Consider the following 23,676-nt stretch of genomic DNA (forward strand, 5'->3'; position numbering starts at 1 on the left):
CGCCACCAGTGTGTGAATGTGTGTGAGAAAAGGTGAATATGATGTATATTGTAAAGCGCTTTGGGTAAAAGTGCTATATAAGTACAGAGCATTTTACCATTTAACAAAATTTGGACTGATTTTTACTCACTGAAGAGAGCTCACAGAAGAGACAGGATGCAAAACAGATGCTGAATTAGCCTTGATTAGCAGGCATCAAGGTGCAAAAATCTGCCAAAGTTCAGTAGTGTTGCTTTAAATATAGAGTCCAAGTACCAGCTTATGTGTAAAGGAGCTGCAGGTCAGTATGAATTACTATGTCACCACTGCAGAGATTTTGACTTGCTGCTACAGAAAAACATGTTTTATTTCTGCAATTTTATATTATGTTACTAACAGACAGACAGACTAACCAATACCACTGAATAATAAACGCTGCCGTGGTGGAGGTAATTACACCATGCACACATGTTGCATTTTAAAACATGTTTATTGGTCATATACAAAATAAAGTAAGCTGTTTATCAACAAACGTACAGTATATACATCAATAAATTAAAAGCTGCATCGGACTGATGATGAAACAGTTAATTTCATGATTACCAATACCTTGTCATCATCACAATCAACAAATTGTCCCCCCCAAAAAGTACAATAATTTAGTTGAAGATAAATACTTACAAAGACTGTCACATTATAAGGTTTTCCCATAGAAAGTACTGTTGTAGAATAATTTATTACACCTCATACAGAAATATTACAAAACACAGAATTTCCTATTACAAGGGCTTTTCTGAATAGGTTACACCATATTCATACAAACTCACTACTTCTCTATAGCTTTAAACCAACTTCTTAGAAAGAGAAAATGTTCCAGCTCCAACGAGCTACCTCGCTGAATCTCACAAGTAGACAAGTGGTTAAAAAAATAAAATAATAATAATACCTGAAATCTGTGTAAAACATTTCCATTAGAGGTTGTTCAACTGCTGTGGGGGAGCAGTGAGGAAGAGATGGCAGCGCATGGGTAAATATGCAAAGCAAACATTATTATTGATAAAGACACCAAACAAATTATCAAAGGAATCCTTGGTTCATTTACTTTCATCGACCTGGATCACTGTTGGGTGAAAGGGCTTTTAGAATCCAGTGGTGTGATTCACTAGACAGGAAAACAACTAAATGACTACATACCGATTGGCCAAGCAACAAGATAAGGAGTTAATGATTTGCGTCTCCTAAAAGAATTGGATGTTTTGAGAAAGGCTTGGTTAAGAGTTATATCATACGTTTCTCCACCACCTTTTTTTCAGCCCTTGTAAATTATTTATAGGCTTGAGTGTGAGCAGTTGTTCTGGTTTGTGATGAAATGTCTTATCGTAAGGAGGGTATGACCCCTGTACAGGCAGTGGAAAATAAGGTCGGCGTGTCTTACAGCTCATAAATTCTGTTATGAAAAGCCACCAAGATGGCCTGTCTGATTATCACTGAAGGTCAGTGTTGTCAGCTGATCATGTCTGCTGAGTGAATATCTGGATTCAAATTCTGGAATATTTAACGTCATTTATTCAAAGAGCTGCTTCAAACTGGAAATTTGCGTCCTAAAAACAGAAATAACAATTCTCATTATTTCTTCCTCTCAGTTGGAAAAGGATTTTTTTTTAAAAAAAAAGATGAAATTTGATAATTTAATATCTCACATTTAACTGTAAAGTGAAACTGAGTGAAATCCACTACACATAAACCAGATTTAAACAGAAGCAAACTGACACTGGCAGTTAAAATCATTTATAAAATATTCTGTAACCTTGTCACATCACATTGTCTGCAATTATAAAACAGACAACCTGACAAAACGACTACGATAGCATCACTTCTCCTGGGTGACAGGAGTTCTAATTTTTCCCTACAGTTTGGATAATAAGATATGTTTATTCAACAGCAGCCACCATGTTGACACATTTAGTCTTACACAGTATACTGTAGATCTGTTTCAAAGTAGAGGGACATAAACATACAAAGAAGGATGAAAAATATTGTTTGCCAGAGGCACAAACAGTCTGATAGTTTGACACAACCTGGTTGTGTTTTTTCCCATTTTATATTAGAATGACAACACAATGCGCAAGACTTGCCAGTAAAAAACAACAAAAACAAAGACATGGAAGTATCAGAGTGACAGAGAAAGAAAAAACACATCTTAAGAAATTCAATATACAGTATAATCAAATAGTTCAAACAAAGCTGGACACTTTTTATGCCTTAAAAATGAATAAACATTCTGGGTGTTACACTGAAATCCATTTGTAGCTGAATACCATTGAGTATATTATCATGATAAGTCATATTCCTTTGACATTTGAAGCTCTCTGAGCTCACCCCTGACTAAACAGGCAAGTAGTTATCAATGAAAAAGAATATTGGAAAATTCTTCGGCCTTTCCTCACTCTTCAAATTGTCTTTTATTTGAACGTTCTGCACAGATGACGAAAAACATAATAATCATACTAACTGCACAGCAGTTGCACAGCTAACCCAGCTTTTGTCACAGTGGAGTAGCAGTTCAGGTAAAAAGGCTGCTTGTTGTGTTTTTCCTCATTGTATAGAACTTGTCTGCTTTAAATCAGGTTAAAATATTCCACACAATTGTCCTCAAAGGTAAACCTTGCCTCTTGACAGACAGGCTATTAAATAGTAGAATATACTCTTTCACTTTATAAAACAACATATTCGACAACAAATGTCATTTCTCTTCCCTGACACTTGCAGAACAGCTTAAAAACAAATAAACTGACAACATTAAATATAAATAAAAATGTACACAAAAACAAAGTATTCTCATCACCTGCTACAAAAGTAAGTTATTCCAGGAGTGGTTGTGATGCAGCCTTAAAGCCCTATCACTGAGATTCACATATCCATTTTATAGCCAGATGACCCAAATATGCAACAACACAATTCTTCTGCGGTTAACCTTAACACCTCCCTCATTTCATCAGTCATTGTATCCGCAACAGAGAGTTCTGAACATGACCACAACCAAACATAAAGACTCGTTCAAAAAAGTGTAAAATGTAAAATGGGGTCAGCCAAAGCGAACTTGAAATGCAAACCTCATAGGTGCAGTTTAACAACTGATCTGATGCGTCTGCAGTGCTGGAGCTGAGTGATGAGATGGCAAGGACAAAGATTTTGAGATTAGAGACAGAGTGCAGTTACATACTATGTCATCATCTGCTTCGGCACAAAATCCAACACAGATCAAAGTTGTATCCATGAAATAGTGAACACTATATTACCTCGTCACATACCTACACAGCACACCACACGCTAGTCCACCGTTACACACGTGCCTATTCACTAGAGAAAAAACAAAGCTATTCAGTAGTTAAGCCACTTTTGGTACAATTGCAAAATAGAGATATTGTATATCAAACAGATTTTTAATACCTTTTTTTTTTACATGTCATTACAAACAATGCAAAGATAATCTCCTTTATAAAATTACAGACGCCACCATACATAGACTCTCTGAGTATAGAACACCACAAAGGACTAATTTTATGGTAAAGCCCACAAGAACTTACAGCCCATTTGTGCAACTGGAAATTCAGAAAATTCTCTTAGTTCTCCTCGTTACCTGACTGCTCTGTCAGTAACCAGATTTGCTGATGCAAAGTGAGAATTGTGGTGAAAAGCAAAAGGAATGCACCATGGACCACGCTGATTTCAGGCAAAAACAATTTCCTGTAGGTGTAATAATCTAAAGATTTGAGTCAGCAGCCAACAGAAACTTATTAGCATGTGAATCAAACAGTCAAACAAATGAATGTTTTCCTCATGATAGAGCAGAAACGCTCAAAAGTGTAATTTCCATGCAGGAAAATTAGGATAAATATGGACTTATGCTTTGCAGAGCATTCTTAAAAAAATAACTCAAGAGTCAAATAATCGAGTGGTATTAATTTTATAAGTTCTGATGGTTACCACTCAGCAATGGTTAAATCCTGTTATGATCTTTTCCCCCTCTAAATAATCAGTTTAAACCAGCACAGAATCGCTGCCATCCTTCCTCAAGTCTTCACTCCCTTTTTGCATGTTGTTAGGAGACCAAGGCACTTGCCCTTCCAAATTTTTCAGACAGAAAAAAACCTTAATCTTCATTCAGGTCTTCAAACTACAATTTCTATACCCTAATACTCTCACATCAAATATAATAAATTATTTTTATGTTTTTCTCTTAGTTTTTTCACAAGCATCAATTTTCTTGGCCCCCTTCTTTTTGATAAATCCAGGAAGTACTGAATGTAATTATGGAAGCCTGTTGGAGATGGAAATAACAAAAACAAAACAGGAAGGACAAAGAGAATAGATAAGCGAGAGTGGGAGTCGCACATCAAAAGTTAGGAAACTAGAAAAAAATAATACAGCTAACTAAATATAGCGATACCAAAACAAACACACGCCACAGAATTTCACAGAATTCCTGATATATAACAATTCACACACAGAGAATACACCTTGGACCTCATGTGAATGACAACACAGTACAAAACAGTAGAAATACAGTTACCACCATTGTGTAATATATATTTTTCTATAGTACTTTTCTGAAAAAGTTCTTGGGTAGGTGGAACAAGATGGGGCCTCAGTGCAGCCACTGAAAACAGCAGGTCACATAAATCTTTCACTAATCATTAACTAATCCATAACACAAACTGTATGATTCTATTACATACATAATGTATTATTTAGATTTTTTTTTTTTTTTTTTTTTAGAGTAATCTAATTTTCATTATTTTCAACAAATTCAACAGGGTTGTTTTGCACTTAAAGGCATAAGACTCTTCAGTACCAGCAGTCAAACTCAATACTGATAATTTCAATTATTTGAAAAGCAAACAACCAAAATCCAAAGATTTCAGCATTTTGGACATTTCATATTTTTAGAATTATATTCCTAACATTAAAACAGACAGTTCTCTAGTTCATTGACATTTCCATCTATACAGTGACCTTAGGGACCCGTAAAAAAATGTTCCTGTTCTGCATGTTCATATCCTGACCAAGAGCTTCTTCACAGACTCAATAATCTTCCTCTGTTTCCATCCTGTCCTTCATCTGCACTGATCTGTGACGAGGGTGACGGAAACATGCTGAAGCGATGCAAGTGATGCTGCCCAGCTGTTTGAAGTCGGTGCAGGTGGAGGAGAAGGAGGGCAGCAGAGAAGAACAATTACTCTGATGCAGCTGAACTCCATCCTGTTACACCCTCATCTAGATTTTTCTCCCTCAAGACCGTGCGTCTGTTTTTGACTTCACTATTGTAATCACGCTTGTCGCCGTCGCCACCTTCCCTGGTATGAGCGGACCAATGACTGATGACGCCACCCCTCCCCCTCCTCCCCCCCCCCCCCTCCAGCCCTCACCCCAACCCCAACAGTGGGGCTCCGTGCCACAGTCCTGGCAAAGGTCTGCAAAGCCTCATACTTGGATCTCAGAGCATCCAGCTCAATCCTCATCGAAGCATTCTCATTGGCCAGTTTGTCCACCTCCTGTTGCAGCTGGGCCTTCTGCTTCTCCAGCTCCTCCTTCTGGGTGACTCGCTTCACTCGACAGCTGGCGGCATAGCCCCGGTTCTTAAGGGTGCGCCTCCGCTGTTTCAGTTGCAGGATCTCTTCTTTAGAGAGCCCTCGGAGGTGCTGATTTAGCTCCCGTACAGACATGGTCACCAGCTCCTCATCTGTGAGACTGGTGCCATTCTCACCCGGCTCACGCTTCACCTGGAGGATGCAATGAGGAATGAGGATAGTTACTCAGAGGCAGACCAACAAATCAAGCATAGGAGAACTCTATGCATAAATGTACGCTTACCTTTAAGGCTTTATTTCCCTTGTTAGTCGTCGTCATGCCACAAGAGCCTTGCTCTTCTGCACAGGCCTACAGATATACAGGGAAGCATAATACATGAGCAAAAAATATTTATAAAAAGCAAAACAATAATTTTATTATTGTTCTTTGCAACATAACAAACCCAAATATACCACTATGGACCTATAATGGGATACACATTTTTGTATTTTTGTAAGACTGCATTAGAGAAAGTGAAAAACTTTTCTTAGAATTTCCCTAACTTCCTGTTTCCTTGCGGTTTCACTGACAGTGGATACTACCTTTCTGCTGCTCAACTCTCATTGGCTGGCTTCAGGCCAATAAGAATGAAATAAGCGAGAGAGAAGAGGAAGTGGTAAAAGTTGAGGGAAGGACTTCTGGGGAACACTAACTGCTATAACCCTTTCAAATACATTCACACACCTTTCCAAAGAGAGCTAGAAAAACAGAAACCCACATGAAGCTACAGGGGATAAAAATTGTCAAATCAAACCAAAATGAAGTGATGCATATGCGACTGTGCCAACGTAGAAACAAAAGACAATAGAATGAAGACAGAAGTGTGAATCAGAGGTCAACAAAGATGAGATCAGTCCTTAGAGCGCACTGCTCCGAGGATGAGCATCTCCACAAGCTCTCAATGACATGCTTTGTATGGTGTGCTGGCCTTGCTCTCATCTCTCAGACTTGTGTGTCTGTGTGTGAGAGAGATAAAGAGAGGCTATTGTTGCTGCTGCTGAGCGATCATCATGGGACCAGTCATGATGACTCAGCAGATTCCTGATATCGCTCCCCTCCTCCCCCACACAAGTTTCTGCTTTCCTCTCACACTCCGTTTTCTGTGACCATTTAACACATTTCCTAAAAGGTCCACCAAAAATTGGAGCTACAGGCCCGGGAAAGCCTAAAGGGTGAAATGAGAGTCAATAAGACAACAGGATGGCAAATGACTGGATGTTTTACAGACATTAAATCACAGTTATCCCAAAGCATAAAAAGCTGCTCCTCTTCCAAAAAGTACTGCACCTGATACTGCTGCATCAGATATTCAGTTAAACCAATTTACTGATTAGAGGCAGCCTGTTCTCTCTCTGTATATATTTATATTTGTAAATTTCAAACTATGGAAGGTTTAAATAAGAAAGAAATATATTTGAAAAAAATGGGTAATTTAAAAAGCTTATTCTTTAGAGGAAGTGATGACATGATAGCAGGAAACATGTCTTCTTTCATCTTTATTCTTTTCTATCAAAAGACACAGTGCTGAGCGTGCCAGTGTGTGCATCCCCCACAATACACCTCTGTCTGTCTGTGAGGCTGCACGATGTGTTCTTACGCTGCCACAAATCCTACAGTTATAAATAGCTGTAGATCAAAGAAAAACATAGCAGCAAGCACATACAGCTAATTATACATGCAATCGAAAAATGCCAAATGCACAGCAACTTAAAAATTCTGTTAAGAATTACACAACATGAAGAAGAATATGGGGACATGTGAGGTTTTAACATGATAGCCCCGCTTCATTTAAAGCATTTGATTTCAGCACTTGAGTTGGGATAACTCTGCTATGTTTTTTCATTAAACTGGGTAAATAAGGATCTTCTTCTCAATAGCTAGATGTCTTCTATCCCTGCATTTTGTTGAGATGCAGTTTCCTGCAGCTCAAGATGCATCCTCACACAATAGATGCATCCAAATGAAGGGGTGGGGGGTTGCTTTCCTGGCAAGCATTGGTTTATTTCCCCGGTGCTCCCCCCCCCCCCCCCCCCCATCACCCCTTCATCGGCATACAAACAAAAACATGAACATTACCCTCTTGCCATGCCGATGGGGCACAATAAAACACACATGGAAAGTGGTTAGCTGCAAGCACACAAACGTAAAATCTCAAGTGTTTTAAGAGCAAAACAATGCTTGGTACATTAGTAAATTGGAAAACATTGTGTTTTAGTGTGCTGCTGAGATTTTTGTTTTGTTTACATAAATGAAATCACTTTTAAAAGACATTTATAAACAATAACATAAAACAGATGTCTACTCAATCCCAAATTTTCCATGCAGCCATAAGCCAACATCAAACAGTTAGGAGCAATAAATAAGCATTTTGAGCAGCAACAACAAGCAGATGGTATAGGCTCCCACAGAGCCTGGACTTCAACAGAACAGGGATGTGAATTATAAAAAGAAGCACCGAGACACTGAGACAGCGTTCTGTAAATTCACCGAGCTATGGGGGCAAGTTCTCAGAGCAGCCAAGTGCACCAGTATGTAGCGGAAAGTTGGTGTTTCATAGTGTATTGGTAGCTGTGGGATTCAGTGCTTTGCCCAAGGACACTTCATCATGTAGGAGGTGGGGGGTGACTTGCCAAACATCCAGTTGAAGCAGCCACTGAACCCTTTGAGTCACTGTCATAGAAATAATAATGATTAGTGAATAACGAGGCTTTTTATGTTCACTTTAGGCCAGTTATAATTAGGCATTGGTAGTATCAGCCTTTGATCTCCACACTTTTTCTGCAAAATTGACAAATCGCCTCCTCTGGGTTATTGGGCCATCCTTTTTCAGATGGGACCACTGCAGTGCTGAGGTGTATGGGTTTGCTACTAAATCTACAACATTAATGTCAGGAGACAGTCACTGCAATACACTGTTCAGCCTTTGAGACGATTGATGTAACCATTAAAAAAATTCAGTACAAGGAGGCATAAACGGTAAGTAAAAATTTATTTATATAGCACCTTTCAAGATATAAAATGCCTCACAAGAGGCAACAATGCAACGAAAACAAAAGAAATAAAAAAAATGCTGATTTAAAGAGATGTGCAGTTGCAAGATTGGAGTCACGTGAGAAAAATTGGATTTTGTCAGAAGCCTGAATATGTTTTTTAAAAAGATAGCTAGAAATATCTTCATGTTGAAGCTAACTGAGCAGTCAGTGTTAGAGTCCAGAGGGTTTAATTTTCACTAACAGCATCGCTATCAGTTTGAGGAAAATGTGATATTTACTTCTCTAGAGGACATCGTCTGCTCCATCTCCACATGTTTCGGAAGATAAACAGCATCATCACACAAAACTAAGTCCTTGTAGAGTTATAGCTTTCTCATAACAACATATAACAGCAGTGAATGCGAGCAGTTGAATTTATTGATAAATGGGTCAGACAGAGAGCAAAACTTTCAGCCATAGTTCAAAGTTTTCACTCTGGTTTTTATCTCAAATGCTGAGGAAAAAAAACAGTCTGCTTGAGCTTATTACTTATTAAAACCATGGCAGAAAAAAGTTTGCACACCGCTGTTATTTAGTTAGTTAATAACACAACCTGTCAGATTCAAGCTGAACATGGTCAAATGAATCCACTGCTGCTCTGTCTGCCCACACTTGTGCTGTACTTAAAGTGATGCTATACATTAGCTCTGTGCTGGTGTCAGTCTCAAACTGTTATGGATAAAATAAAAACCGAAGAAGAGTAAGACAGGATATCACATTTGAGTCCCATTTCATCAAGTTTATATGACAGAAATATAAACTGTCCATCCACAAATAAAGCTGCACTCTCTTATATTTTATTTGACCAACTTTAGCTTTGATTACAGCAGCATTTACTGTGGCATTGTTTTCATACATGTCACAATATTTATTTCCGTCCATATTTGCATTAATTTTTTCTCCAAGATCTTGTATTGGTGATGGGAAAGTCGGACAGCTGCAGTCTTCTCCAGCACATCCCAAAAACTTTTAATGAAGTTAAGGTCTGGACTCTGTGGTGGCTAATCCGTGTGTGAAAATAATGTCTCATGCTCCCTGGTGAATGAGCTCGATCAATCTTGGCATTGTCATCCTGGAATATGGCATGCCATCAGGGCAGAAGGAATAACCTGGTCATTCAGTATATCCAGGTAGTCAGCTGACCTCATTCTTTGGACACATAACGTTGTAGACCTGACCGACTGCAGCAACCCCAGATCATAACACTGCCCCCACAGGCTTGTACAGTGGCCACTACACATGCCACATGACCTTTTTCCATTGTTCCAGAGTCCGATCTTTATGCTCCCTACCAAAGCCTTTTTCTTAGATTATCCTCAAAGTGGTTTTCTTAAGGCAACACAGGTGTTTAGTCCCAATCCCTTGCGTTCCCTTTGCATTGTGCATGTGGAAATGTTTTTACTTTCACTATTAAACATAGCCCTGAGTTCAACTGTTGTTTTTTTTATTATTTGATTTCACCAAATGTTTATGTGATCGCTAATCACCATAATTCAAGATTTTTTTCTTCCTCAAAGATGAGGTTCCCCACTATCCTTCCAGTATTTAATAATGTGTTGGACAGTTCTTAATCCAATTTTAGTAGTTTCATCATCTCCTTAGATGCTTTCTTTACTTGATGTCAATAATTTGACCCTTCTAAAACAGATAAACATCTTTTCCATGACCATGGGAGGGGTCTTCCCACATGGTTGTTTAGGAAATCAGAAGCTGCTAATTCCATCAGTTAGGGTTCCATCAGTTATAAAAAGTAGTGGTATAAAAAATATGCACTAGCAAAAAATAATGCATATATGATTTTCAAGAGAGTTTGTGTAATGAGTAAGTAATCCAAGTTAAGGATCGTCTGCTGTATAAAGGGATTGCCATTCATCTTACAGCGAGACACATACAAAAGGTCTAGGGGTGTCCTTCCCACTGGGGGCTTGTGGAGTGATCATTGCAATGTGGTCAATGCTACAGCCACTGTTGCTACAACAGACAGCTTTTTTGCTGTGGCAGGCTGTATTTTTATGGAGCAACTGAAAGAACGCTGACGACTCAAGAGCAGAGGTGCTTACGGTTACAGTAGAGAGACAACATACACACACACACACACACACACAAAAACACAAACACAGGATGGGACATGAAGGTAGGGAAGAAAAGGTGAATAGCGGTAGAGATGAGTAAAATATGGATGGAAGACAGAAAAAGATAAAGTTGGGAGGAGTAGAAAAAAAAAGATGAGGGTTTGGAAAGATAGCAAGGTGAGGACGGAGTTGAAAGAAAGAGAAGAAGAGGACGAGGGCAGTGGTGAAGGAGGACTAAAAGAATGCTGACGTCTCCAGAGCTGATTAGCGTTACACAGAGACATCACACCCACAGCCGAGAAAAATGCTGAGTATGGAGGGAAGGGGGGGGGGGGATTGCAAGTGACAAGGGAGAAAAAAAAGAGAAGAAAAAGAGAGACGAGTGAGTTGAAGAAGGAAAAGGAAGAGGTGGAGATGAAGAGAAGAAGGGAGATGAGGAGGAGTGAGACAATGGGGAGGAGGTGTGTGTGTGTGTGGGGGGGGGGGGGGGGGGGGGGGGGTGAAAATGCATCCTCAACACATTTGTAGGAGCTTAGCTGTTGAGTGCGGGAAGGCGGCGAGGGAGGGATGGAGGGGGATTGGGGTCGACGAAAAAAAAAAACTGCACTCAGCAACGACCACAACTTAAACCTCCAATTAAAAAAAGTTCTGAAGCTGATCCAGTGCAATGAAACTGCTCCTCCTCCTCCTCCATCTGACCTGCAGAAAGGCTTCACATCAAGTGTTGTTGACAAAACAAGTCCCAAAGAAATGTGGCAGGAGGTGAAGGCAGTAATCATAGGCCTTACACAGATTAAAGAGTAGGAAACAACACAAGACTCCTTTCTCTTTATGTAGCGCAGACTAACAGGATAATGAACTCTGGGCATGCTTGTATGTGTGTGTGGCCGGTTTCAGAGCTCTAATTAATCTTGTTTGAGAGAACCTTCTGCTCTGGTCACTAACGCCACACACCGACAAATTTCTTAGAAAGAGACTTTCTTCTTGCTACACAGAAACAGGGAAAATAAATGGCCAGATTAGTCGCTCCAAAAATGACCTGAGTGCTGGTGTGTGTGGGTGTACGGGTGCATAAACAACATAGCATATAGGGAATGATCAGGAATAGATTGTAAGTCACAAGTCCTTTGTGATGCAGAGTTTATTGAATAATGGTACTGTAACAGTTGCCTTAACTGCGCCTTTTCCCTCAGGCAACTCTCTGAGCAATAACCAAGAACACAAAAGGATGGCATCCGGCTAAGGCGCTGAAGACACACAGTTGGACACAGAGGGGGCATGATGGAAAGACACAAAGGCAGCATAATGTGGGGAGCGTGAGTTAAACCCTCAGAGAGCTACAAAACTCAGCTCCTGGCTGCGGTCCACCTTGCTTTTGTTGAAAAACAAAGCAAGCAGTGCTGGCGCTCATTGATCTAGCGTGGGCCGAGGGTGTTGAGGGAGTTGGTAAATAATTAACGATGGGTGCTGTGTGGAGGCTAATTGAGAATTAGGAAACAGATCAGAGATAATGGCAACCTGTGAATAGAAAGAACTCTCACAGCAGAGATGCAGGACCATGGAGAGGGGAAGAGGAGCTGAGAAGTGACTAAGAGAGGAGAAGACACCAGTTTGAGCTCTCTGAGTGTTTGTGCATAGAGAAAGACAAGGAAGCTATTAAAAGAGAAGTATGCAGAGCGTGAAATAAGCATGATAACAGAAAGAGAGAGGAAGGACAGGGAGAAAACACAGGCAAGGTAAAAGCAAAAGACTTTAAAAAATAGCAAGAATCTAGCCCCTCATATTCATATTATAACATTTAGAGAGGAAGAGTGATCATTCTCACACTCTTGAGAGGTTGTGTGTGTGTGCTTGTGAAACAAGTGTGTTATTAAAGGCAAGAAAAAGTCCTGGCGTCGACACGTTTTTCCCATTCCAGGTAGTAAGTCGGAGTGTGATGACAAATTTCCCAACACAAGCAAAAAATAAAAAAAAACTGCACTGTCAGGAAATTGAGCTCTGGCTCCTTTTTTCATAAGCACTTTTTCTTTTTTGAAGAGAGAAAGTATGTAAGTACTGAAGGTTAAGTTGGTCCTTTCTTTGTGTTTGTGTGAATAACAAACAGAGCTGCGAGGGGAGACAGCGACAAGTCAAACGACATGGTGTGTTTATTTCTCCCAGACAATGTACATCCCCGGTCAGCAGTACCAAGTTGAGACAAAGATAAAGTTGGTGTGGAAGCAAAGTAAGCATCATTCGTCTCTGTGGAGATGGAGTTCATCATCATCCGTCACTTCAATGAGAGACTATGGGCTGAAATGTTTTAGCAAACATCTACCACAGGGATCACACCAGGGGAGACATGTTTATGGATCACAGCACACACGAGCAGCAGGAGCCTACAATGTTTTTACCTTCCTGCAATTTCTCAATCATTTAAGCTGGTAAGAATACACTGTAAAAAAAACTGCAATATTGCTGTTTTTTCTCTATTATTTCCCATTTGTTTTCCTGTAAAATCATAATTAATAAATAGAGGAATGACAATAAAATTAAAGACTGCAAATTTACAAGACTAATGTTAAATAACATGAAACGCCTATAACTGTGAAAATAAAATGACCAATTTTTTAAAAAAGGTAATATAATTTAATTTTGCTTTTTAAGACTGTAAAAATAGTTATCATAATTTTACTAAAATATCATTTTGAACTGCTGAATCAAGTTTAATACTGTTTATACTCAGTTTACTGTGAATTTCCATATTTATACGGTTAATTTGGTGGACTTGGTGAAGCTCTGTGAGTCGTTTAATTATTTTAACATTTTTTAAAAAGCTCAAATAAAACAAAGGGTCTCGTGCAAAAGGAAAAGCATGAACTGAACTTTTCTGTGATTTTTTTGTTTGGCTTTTTCTTGTTTTTTTTTTTTTCCCCCATAGTATTTTTGGGGGCCCAGCTCTCAGTATATTACAGTTTTTTTTTACATTTATTTACTTACAGTGTCAAGACTAACCTATAATACTATACACGTTTACATCAAAACGTCATCTGTTAACTGATAATGCCATAAATACTTATGATACTTTTAACAATACTCAGAGTGCACATCCTCCACCAAGGCCAGTTCAGTGGAGTATTTTACCAAAATTTCCACTTTGGCTCTTTCCTTTTGATGATGTACAATGATCTGCAAAGCTGACTAAACGTTATCCTACAGAAAAGCAAAGAATTTAAAATATTTTGCTTTTGCTTATAATGCTGAACAATATATTGTGCGATCAAGATTAATAAAATCATTAGATTTTCATACTTCATGGTAGTAAATGTAATATCTTTGATTTTAGGCTGTCAGTAAGATAAAATGTCCTGCTAGATACTGTAAAATTGGCTCCAGAGCTCACTGGAAAACTATAGCATCAACAGAATACTCAGAGAAAATAATAATTGCTTTCGGTAGGTACAGAAAGTTTGAGGAAATGGCTCCATTTTTTTTCTGCACAGTGATTAGAAAACAATAAGGTGGCCTGTATGCTGAAGTTACATCTAGTGATTTTGAAGGGATTTCATCTTAAATATTAACCCGTTTGGTATGGGATCAAGTTAGTCATGAACTTTTAAAACCAGACTTCAAAGGAACGGTGACATCAAAACTAAGAAAAACCGCTGTTGCTTGGAAATGATTTAATGACACAAGTGACAGCAGAGTCGGTACAACATTTGAGGCATGCGGGTCTTTCTTCCTTCTCTTTGCAACTGAAATTGATCCACTTCATGTGTTATGTCTTGTTTTTTCCAGGTTCAGAAATTCATACCACAATTCTAGGATCGTCACACTGCAGTTAAAAAATGCAGCAATTTGAAGCTTTGAGATGATGCAACTAGCAGACAACCGGTGGTGCGGATATTCCTGTTACTAGGGCCTTTGCAGTTACACATCATTCACAGCATCTCTATGCTGCAACATTGCCACGTTGTGGAGCATGTCTCCGTTAACTGGAGCCTTCTTGAAAAGCTCAGTGAAGAGAAAGAAACATGGGAAATTTTTCCAAAAAGTATGCTAACCTGAAGAGTTATAACAGAGTTTACACAAACTCATTTTAGAACAAAGTCCAAGTTTGAGTAACTTGAACTGAACTTAAAAATGTTTTTCATTTCTTAAGCCTTTAACTTCAGGTGGATGTTACAATATGAGTTATACTGATTTCATGCTTCTTTTTAGTTTTCACAGAAGTTATTTAAAAAATGAGTTGACGCTCTTATAGATGGTGCGTACAACAAGCACACACATTGAAACTAACAGAAGGCATGCTACCATAGGAGCAGATTAGAAAACAGAGACAGTGGAGAACGCAATGATTATGCACCAGATCTGCTTACACCATATTTCATCATTACTATGGAGAAAAAACACTCCACTATTGATCTGCCCAACTGCTTCCTTCTCTCGCTGCCTCTTCCTCACCACATTTTCGTCTTTTTTTCATTTGTTTACATCTTCCATTTCACTTCTCGTTACGCTTTCCGAAATTTGCAAGCATAACTAGACTTTTATGAAATGGATCCCAGTCGTAAACAAGACCATAAACATGCAGATGATACTTAGAAATTATGCTCAGAAATCTTCACACAAACATACACAAAAAGAGGAGGTGGATGGAATATTGTGAACACCTGTGCAATCTCTTGCAATCCAGTGCTATAGACCTGCAATAAGTACTGTCTCTCTCCAGTCTTCTTTAATGCAATCCCAAAGCAGGGATTGATAATAGAAAGCATGTAACAAGACAATTTATTGCTGTACATTAGTACTAGAACATCATTAACCACCACCTCCTCAGATTTATAGACTTGGACGTCTCATTCTGTAACAACAGGGCTCATCAATGTGATGCTTTCAAAGTGAAATAAAACATTAATGGGGGTTTTAAGAAAAAAGAATATTTTGAAAAGAAAAATAATTAAATAAAATACATGTTTCATGTTTTGTCAAGCAACCCATAAGTATTCCTGTCGGGAAGACAAAAAGTCCATTTGAGCTGGAACTAAAAAATTGTGGATTTTTTTAGGTTTTTAATCTTAATTCATATATTCCTTCCTCTGCAATGGTCAAGTAAATTTTAGTGTTTTGTCAGCTTGAGGTGTGTACATGCAGGGAATCAAACCACACATATATGCTTGCTTGAGGTGGTAAAACAGAGCAGTGTTACACTAATTACTATACTTTTGGCTTGTCTCTGAAATGAGAAGCTCCATGTTAGACACTGTGAAAATGAAATAGAAATAAGTGCAAAATGTTGTAAAGGCCAGCTGGTAGTAAACTCACTTCCCTTGTAAAAAACAAAAAACAAAAAATAAACAAAAAAAACTCACTCCCAATTTACACAAACACACATGTGTGTTTTATCTATCTATCTATCTATCTATCTATCTATCTATCTATCTATCTATCTATCTATCTATATATATATATATATATATATATATATATATATATATATATATTAACCTTAGTGCTTGCAACACACACACACACACACACACACACACACATACAGAGCGAATCACCGACCAGATCTCAGCATCATGAGAGGCTGTCTTTGCAGCTTCTCTCACATACGCGCACACAAAACAAGGCAGAGAAAGTAGCTGTGCTAAGTAACAAGTGAAAACGCCATCTGTCAAGCGAAAGCGCATTTGCTTCGCCTCAGCATTTTCAGGGGAATGCCTTGAAGACAAAAAAAGGTCCTTGTTCTCAATCTCTCTGCAAATCCCATCTCTCATTCTTCCTCCCTCTTCCTTCATCCCCCTTGCTCCGCGCGCCTTGCCGCTCCGCCACCATCAGCAAAGTTGCACACATAAGCATTGGTCAGCGTTCAATTACCGTGAACACCAGGGAAGGATGGGAAAGTACTTGACAGAGAAATGCACTTCAAGCACTGATTAAATACTGATACCAAGTATAAAAAGCTAAACCCCTAGGTTGTGTGTGCGTATATGCGATGAGAAAAGGAAATAGGAAAAGTGTGTGTGTGTGTGTGTGTGTGTGTGTGTGTGTGTGTGTGTGTGTGTGTGTGTGTGTGTGTGTGAGAGAGAGAGAGAGAGAGAGAGAGAGAGAGAGAGAGAGAGAGAGAACGGGGGGGCGCCTTTCCCTCCAATACTGATACAACTGTTTCATCATTATGACCCTCTATTACAGTACTTGCCAACTTGCTTACTACATACTTTTGATACACTCGCAGAGTGCTGACTCTAACTAAAGCTGCTGATATGGAGTCATTAGGGGGTGAAGTTTCTGTTTCTCTTGTGCCCACAGTGCTTCCCTATTACTCTTCGGCATTTAAGAGTTGCACTGCTCATAGGTTGCTACCAGGCAGCAGATAATGGGCTATCCACAAGAGATCAATCAAGAGGATATTCTGTTGCAAGGCATTATAGTTCACTGAGTTGCTTTCTTTTTTTAGCACACGTCTCTGAGTGGGTTCATCAACTACCATGGGAATAAATAATTTCCCTAAGCTTTTATTTGTTTTTCTATATTTTATCATTTAAACGCTAATTTTATTATCATTTAAAGGAGGCTTCCTGAAAAAAAGAGCCGTCTGAAGTCAAAACAGGTCAGCTAAATAATTTACTATATATTATTTATCATCACTTGTGCACATGCCTGAGAAGCACTGATGCTCTGAACAAACAAACTCCACTGAAAACGTTTCACAAATTTAGCACTAATGCCATTTTTAAACAGCATCCCTTCAGCCCGCGCGAGCTTTAATTATCCCACAAACACGCCAACATCCACTGCATGACCGGGCCTATATTTATTTCAGAGCCCCCACCCCCCAACATAAACCGAGCTCTTCCTTCCCTCGCGCCAGACCTTTGTCCGCCCGCCTGCCGCCGGTGCCATGTTGCCATGGCTCCCTCATGCCTCCGCTCCGCTCGCGCAAACGTTGAGAAATAACAACGTTGTGATGAATCAGCATCTCTGCCGCGAGCCCAGCCGATGTACAAGCAGGGGACACCGGGAAACTGACAAATTCCCAATGTTAAAACGACAGGGCAAGTAGCTTAAAAAAAACAAACAAAAAACACCCCACAGTTAATGAGACACATGAGCTGCAGGCCTGTCGGAGGTGGCTGACACAAAGCAAATGTCAAAACAGTTGCTCTAGCAGCCGCGCAGCCGTAGCTAGCCGCTGGGACGTTTGACAGCTACTGACACTCCAGGATGACAGCCTGTAGTGGCGGATTGTCGGCTTATTTCTGTCACCATCAGCCTGACAAGAAAAGGGCAGACTACAGGCTGTTTTTAGAGTCTGAAAAACAAATAAAATTCAAGCAAAGGTACCGGAAAGATAACTAGCCGTATTACCTGAACGTGTCCAGCTTGTGTCCACTGCTGCCGCTTCTCTGGGAGAGAACCGTCAATAGCTAATGAGGTTATGTGTTGTTACCGAAGGGTTTTGTCGCACTAAACTGTTACTAACGACCCTTTCTCTTCTGAGTTTCAGCCTTAAAACAAGGGAATCCCAAGCTTCAGAAGCGTACACCCCCCTCACGATCCTGTAATTCCGACACATGGCATTTTTAAGCTGACAGTCTGCCGCCTTTGTCTGTGTTATTACGAAATCACCGGTTGGTCGATCGTGCGTGGCAGTTCGACCGGGTCTCGACAGTGTATGTGCCGAGACCTGCTGGTGATGAATCAGCAATACCAAACCAGAGTCCTTTAAACGACAGCGGGGACGGGACGGGACGGCAGAAGCGGCAGCGCTCACCGGCGGCAACGCGACAGCAGTCGGTAGCGGCAGCGGCGGGCGTGCGCACTCAGCAAAACACCTCTACATTCAGCACTTTGTGAGGAATTTCAGTTGTGATTTTGGCATGCCTGACTCACCAGAAGTCACCACCGTCGCAGGTTGAAGTTCACAAATGTTTTGTTGACACGGTGTTGGAAGGAGTTGGAGAAATGTTTTTTTTTTCCGCTCACGCCTTCTCGCAGGTCTCTAGATATATCCACTCCTTCCTCGCTTGTTTAAGTCTATGGTCGGAGGCGCCAGACGTCAAATGATGTTTGATCACATGGTTTCATTCATGAAGGATCTACGCAACCCGCATTTAAAGGGACACAAGACACTACTACTGTTATAACAACAGTCGGCGTGGAAAGTGTGACAAGACAGCTGTGCACATTTCTAAACTTAGAATGAACCGCTGATCCAACAATAGGACAAAGAGTGATGGATAGAGAGATAAGTAATCTATGTGATTCTTCACAACAGCGCTGGAAAATAATAATAAAAATAAAGAAAAAAAAACAGCAGAGCTGAAATTAAAATGAAGATATTTCTATGGGGTCTTCTCACAGAGAGAAATGTGACAACTTAAACACTAAATATTGGCTTGAAAACTTACATGTGCCTAGAGGTTTTCTTTTGACCCAATTTGCTGAACTTATTCATCACAACAGCTACATCCTCAAAAACAGGGTGAGAAATGACAATAAAAACAGCTTATGGTTTAGTTTCCAAAGAATAGACGGTCTGCTTTTTAAGCATATATCTGCCTTTGTTCTTGATATAGAAATGTTGAAGAAAAAATCTATTAATTTAACAGTATGTACCTACATAGATTTAAGTGTCACTACTTGATCATTTACATTATATTATACCAAAAGCAACACATGAACACATATCTACATGAACAGATGACTATTAGTCCTCATTTGTACAAGCAAAACTAAACCAAGCTATTAGTGCTTATGTGCCATTACTATCCATTTCCATTGCAGAGGAATTAATGACTTTGTATACAAGACAAGAAAGCACTCAGCCAATATTAGCAGCCTATTTCCTGACAATACCACAGAAATAGACTGCACATATTCATTTGGTGGTGCACAAGTGAGGCATTGAATGAGTAAATCTCCACTAGCTTGCTGAAAGTGGAGTTGTAATTTGATAAATAATTTTGGTAGTTTAACATCAAATGCACTTAACAGTCTGTATATTGTGGAATTGTATATATATATATATATATATATATATATATATATATATATATATATATATATATATATATATATATATATATATATATATATATATATATATGGGAAAAGTGCATATATTCAAAACAAGTAAAAATGTACATTTCTTTAAGTGCCTAGTTTTATAAATAGTCCAACTTTTGGTCATTATATCAAAGCAATGGTTGCACATTAGCACATTTATTAAGTGTTATCTTAAAATTTTACAGTACAAGTTTTCCCCCTCTTTGCTCTTTATCTAGTGCCAGGAAAACAGGAAATGGACACAGTGATTTATTGAAATGTGTTCTTACAGAAATGGAAATGCTGTAAAAACAGAGTTTGTACAATTATTATGAACTTGAAAGTCATTATTTGGTATGAGTGCCTTTATTCATCAACACAGCCTGAACCCTGTTTTATTTATTTTATTTATTTATTTAAAAGACCATGTGCAGTTACATGAATTATTCTATACAAATAAAACTATGGCTGCACCAGATTTAGCATTATGCTAATTTCCATTTACAGCCCTCAACACAAGTAAACAAGTAAGAGCAGATAAAACATTATCAACACAGTGCAAGTATAAAACACAATATAAGTATAATACAGTATAAATACAGTACAATTACCTTTTAATACAGTACAGGATCAAATACCTTATTTAAAGTGACTAAACAGTTGATTTTACAATAAGTGAAGTTTATACTTCTTTCCACTTCTTTTTCAAACTTTTTTTTAACTTTATATTATAGTTTGATAATGCAATAATAATTATTATTTATTTTTCTTTCTTCTTTATAATTATTTTCTTTTTATGTAGTTCCTCTTTTGTTCATTCTTAAAAAAAGGTGATGTTACTAGAAAATCCATATAACTGTAATTCCACATAACTCGGAATTTCTTGAAGTAGTTTTCAGGAAAAGTTCTCCAGGTTCCTTGAGGGACTTTTCAGAGATCTTTGAATGTTGATGCCTTCTGTTCCATTTTCTATTTAATACTGCTTCAGCAATGTTGAGATCTGGGGAAGATTAATCTCTCCATAAAACCTGTTGCTTCTGATTTTCAGTCCACTTCTTGTGTCGTTTGGCATTCCTCAGCTTTTTCTCTCCATTTCCCTTTTGAAGAATGGCTTCCTGCAGCCACCCTTCCACAGCACCCATCTCTGATCAGCTTTTGATGAGTACTAGATGAATAAACTAAAGGTCCATATGCATATTTAAGGTCCTGTGTTGGGCCTTTTTCCTATTTCTGAAGAAAATCACTGTTCATCGATTGTAGATAGATTTTTATTCCTAAAACTTTGTTTTGTATCCTTTACTTGTCCAGTTTGCTCAGTTTTTTGAATGGCACAATGAAGTCCATAAACAGAAATTACATGTTTTCAGACAATCCTTTTGAGAGACACATTGTTGGTGCAAAAATACAAATTTATTTCTGTGTAATGGTGATCTCTATAGATAAAAAAAATTAAATTATTAAAAATCAAAATAGTCTAAATGGGTTCTTTGCTGAGTTATCTGTGTAGAAAGAACACTGGTTCATACCCTAACATAAGCGCCTTTGCTTGAATGAGTCATCGGACAAAATAGTAATAATAAAATAACATCACACGCACAACATCTAAAGAAAATTTAGAAAGACCATCAGAAAGACTGAATTTCACCTTTTAAACATCTTTTTATTATAATTTTTAAAAGATTAGATAGTCTGGTTAAAGAAATGGGGGAAATTTGAGACTTTTTCATAGAACAAGGAACAAATTTTGTTTGACTTTTTTTTAAAGTTTCTGCCCCCACACTGGTTCAAGATCCTCACAAAGTCTAAATAGTCTAAAATTCAGGATTTGTCAGAAACAGACATTTTTGAAAAGTATACACTACCTTGTAATGAAATTTTAATTAAGATATTCCTATTTAAGGGTATTTTTCAATAAATTCCAACAGGAAGAAAAGGTTACCCCTAGTCATCTGTTAGAAATTTTTAGCTCTAAAGAGACAATTTTTAGGAGGACACCTGTTTATATGTGGTGCCTAATGAACACTTTAGATATGTGAATATTCTTTCCACAACTGCACAGAATACAGACAGGATCTCTGGTAATTCCCAGACAGGCATAAAAACAGTAAAGACGTGTCTACAGGAATAATTTTGCTTTATGCACTGCAGGCTGACATTAGAGGGAAGCCCATAATGCACATTCATTTGCTATAAGGTAACAATCAGAGGTTCCTCTTTTTGGACCATTTCACCAGACAGCTGCACAAAGCTGATAGTGTATCACCGCCAAGATCATCTATTATGCAGATGTCTCACACTCCCATGCACACAGATTGCTAACTTTATCATCATACACAAATATCAAAACTGAGGGATGTGGAAAAAAACACATCTCTCTTTTTAAGTGTTTCACATGAGAGTGGATATTTGGTAGAAAGTATTTCTGTTCATTTTCTCCTCTTGGTTTCTGGCGCTCCCCCTAGCCTGGATAATATGCAAACAACCATGTTGCTGCAAAGGTCAGTGATTACATTGATTGAATGGAGATGACAGGCAGCATCTGGCCTACCTGTGGATAGAAATCTCTTGCTGCGCTGCAGCAAAAACACACAGCGTTTCACGCTCTCAAACACACACTATACCAACTTCCAGCCCAGGATTACCACAGGACTGTCGTCTCAGACCCTCTGCTGGTGTCGACATGATTAACATAGAGCGCATCCTTCTCACCTTTGCAGGAAGAAAGGCACTCAAATCTGCCCAACCAAGAAAGGTGACAGAAGTCCAATAATGAGAAGCAAATGGAAGTCTCTCCAGGAATGGCTAATCTTAACAGACAGCAGCAGGGGCAGGCGTTGAATAAGAGAGGGATTATCAAGACACTTCTACGGCAGAGGAAAAATCATTGCACGCACAAATAAACAGCCAGATTGCACTGAGAGCATGTGGGACGCAATTTAATCAAGGGACACTGGTGTGTGTATTAGTTTAAGGAAAAATAAACTAATCCTACAAGTATAAATTGTTAAATTATAATGAGGACATGGCTCTTCACATACCATTGCTCCTCTTCCATCATTTTCTTCTTTGCCTTTATGCACCTGTGTATTGCCTGAATACATTCACAAGCCTATCTCGTTCCAACACAAAGCCACACTTGTTAATCCAAAATGTGGCAGCCTGAAGTGCCAGAACAGGGCCAAATATATAAGTGTACTCAAGTTTGCTGTAGTCGTTGTCTCTTAATATTACCCTGAATGTGACTGCACTTTGTCCTCTATTATCACACTAATCCAAAACGCATTGATAGTTTTAAAGTTCGCAGCACCAAGTGGTGGAAACATTTACTCTGTTACTGTTTATTCTGCAAGTAGATTTTCCTATACGTTCTTCTTCTACGTTACCAGTTTTTATCAAAGAGAATCAAGGACATATCTCACATTTCAAAGTACATGCAAGGTTTTGTAACAGGAATGTGTTTTTGCTTTTCCCCCTCCAGTTGTCATATGTCTGCAAAGGTTACACTTGTGGCTGTGGTGCCCCACTGAACTGAATGACCTCACATGCTCCACCTCAACCATCAATACCAATAGTCTCATCTGAATGTGGGCCATGGTGATTAGAAAATATTACTTATCTTAACCAACAGGATATTAAACTGAAAGTCAATTTAAAAATTAGGGATTATACATTTGTCAAATATTTTTACTCAGGAGTAGGAATCCTTTTCATTTAGACAAATCCTGCATCACTTGTTGCAGCCACCGTCAGTCCCTGATCTTCAGAAGTGATAGGAGTGGGCTGTATCTGTGGAGAAAACCCTCACTGGTCATATGGTCTGCTGACTGCAAGTTTCTAAAATTGGACTATGTTTCCTCTCACAACAGCCAATCACAATGCACCTCAAGGCCTGCGACAAAAACACATTTACCTCTGATTATTTAAGGCAC

At 38.7% G+C, this 23,676-nt stretch overlaps 1 protein-coding gene across 1 annotated transcript; it reads right to left on the reverse strand.

Moving 5' to 3' along the window:
- Positions 1–1,648: 1,648 nt before the first annotated feature.
- Positions 1,649–18,425, reverse strand: mafgb (v-maf avian musculoaponeurotic fibrosarcoma oncogene homolog Gb). Its single transcript, XM_041982841.1, is given in 4 exon segments — positions 1,649–5,394; positions 5,397–5,762; positions 5,854–5,919; positions 18,068–18,425. Coding segments are annotated over 3 exon segments (525 nt in total). The 5' UTR covers positions 5,890–5,919; positions 18,068–18,425; the 3' UTR covers positions 1,649–5,271.
- Between the last annotated feature and the right edge of the window lie 5,251 nt (positions 18,426–23,676).

The sequence above is a fragment of the Melanotaenia boesemani genome, chromosome 4 (genome assembly GCF_017639745.1).
Source record: "Melanotaenia boesemani isolate fMelBoe1 chromosome 4, fMelBoe1.pri, whole genome shotgun sequence".
In the NCBI taxonomy this organism is placed as follows: domain Eukaryota; kingdom Metazoa; phylum Chordata; class Actinopteri; order Atheriniformes; family Melanotaeniidae; genus Melanotaenia; species Melanotaenia boesemani.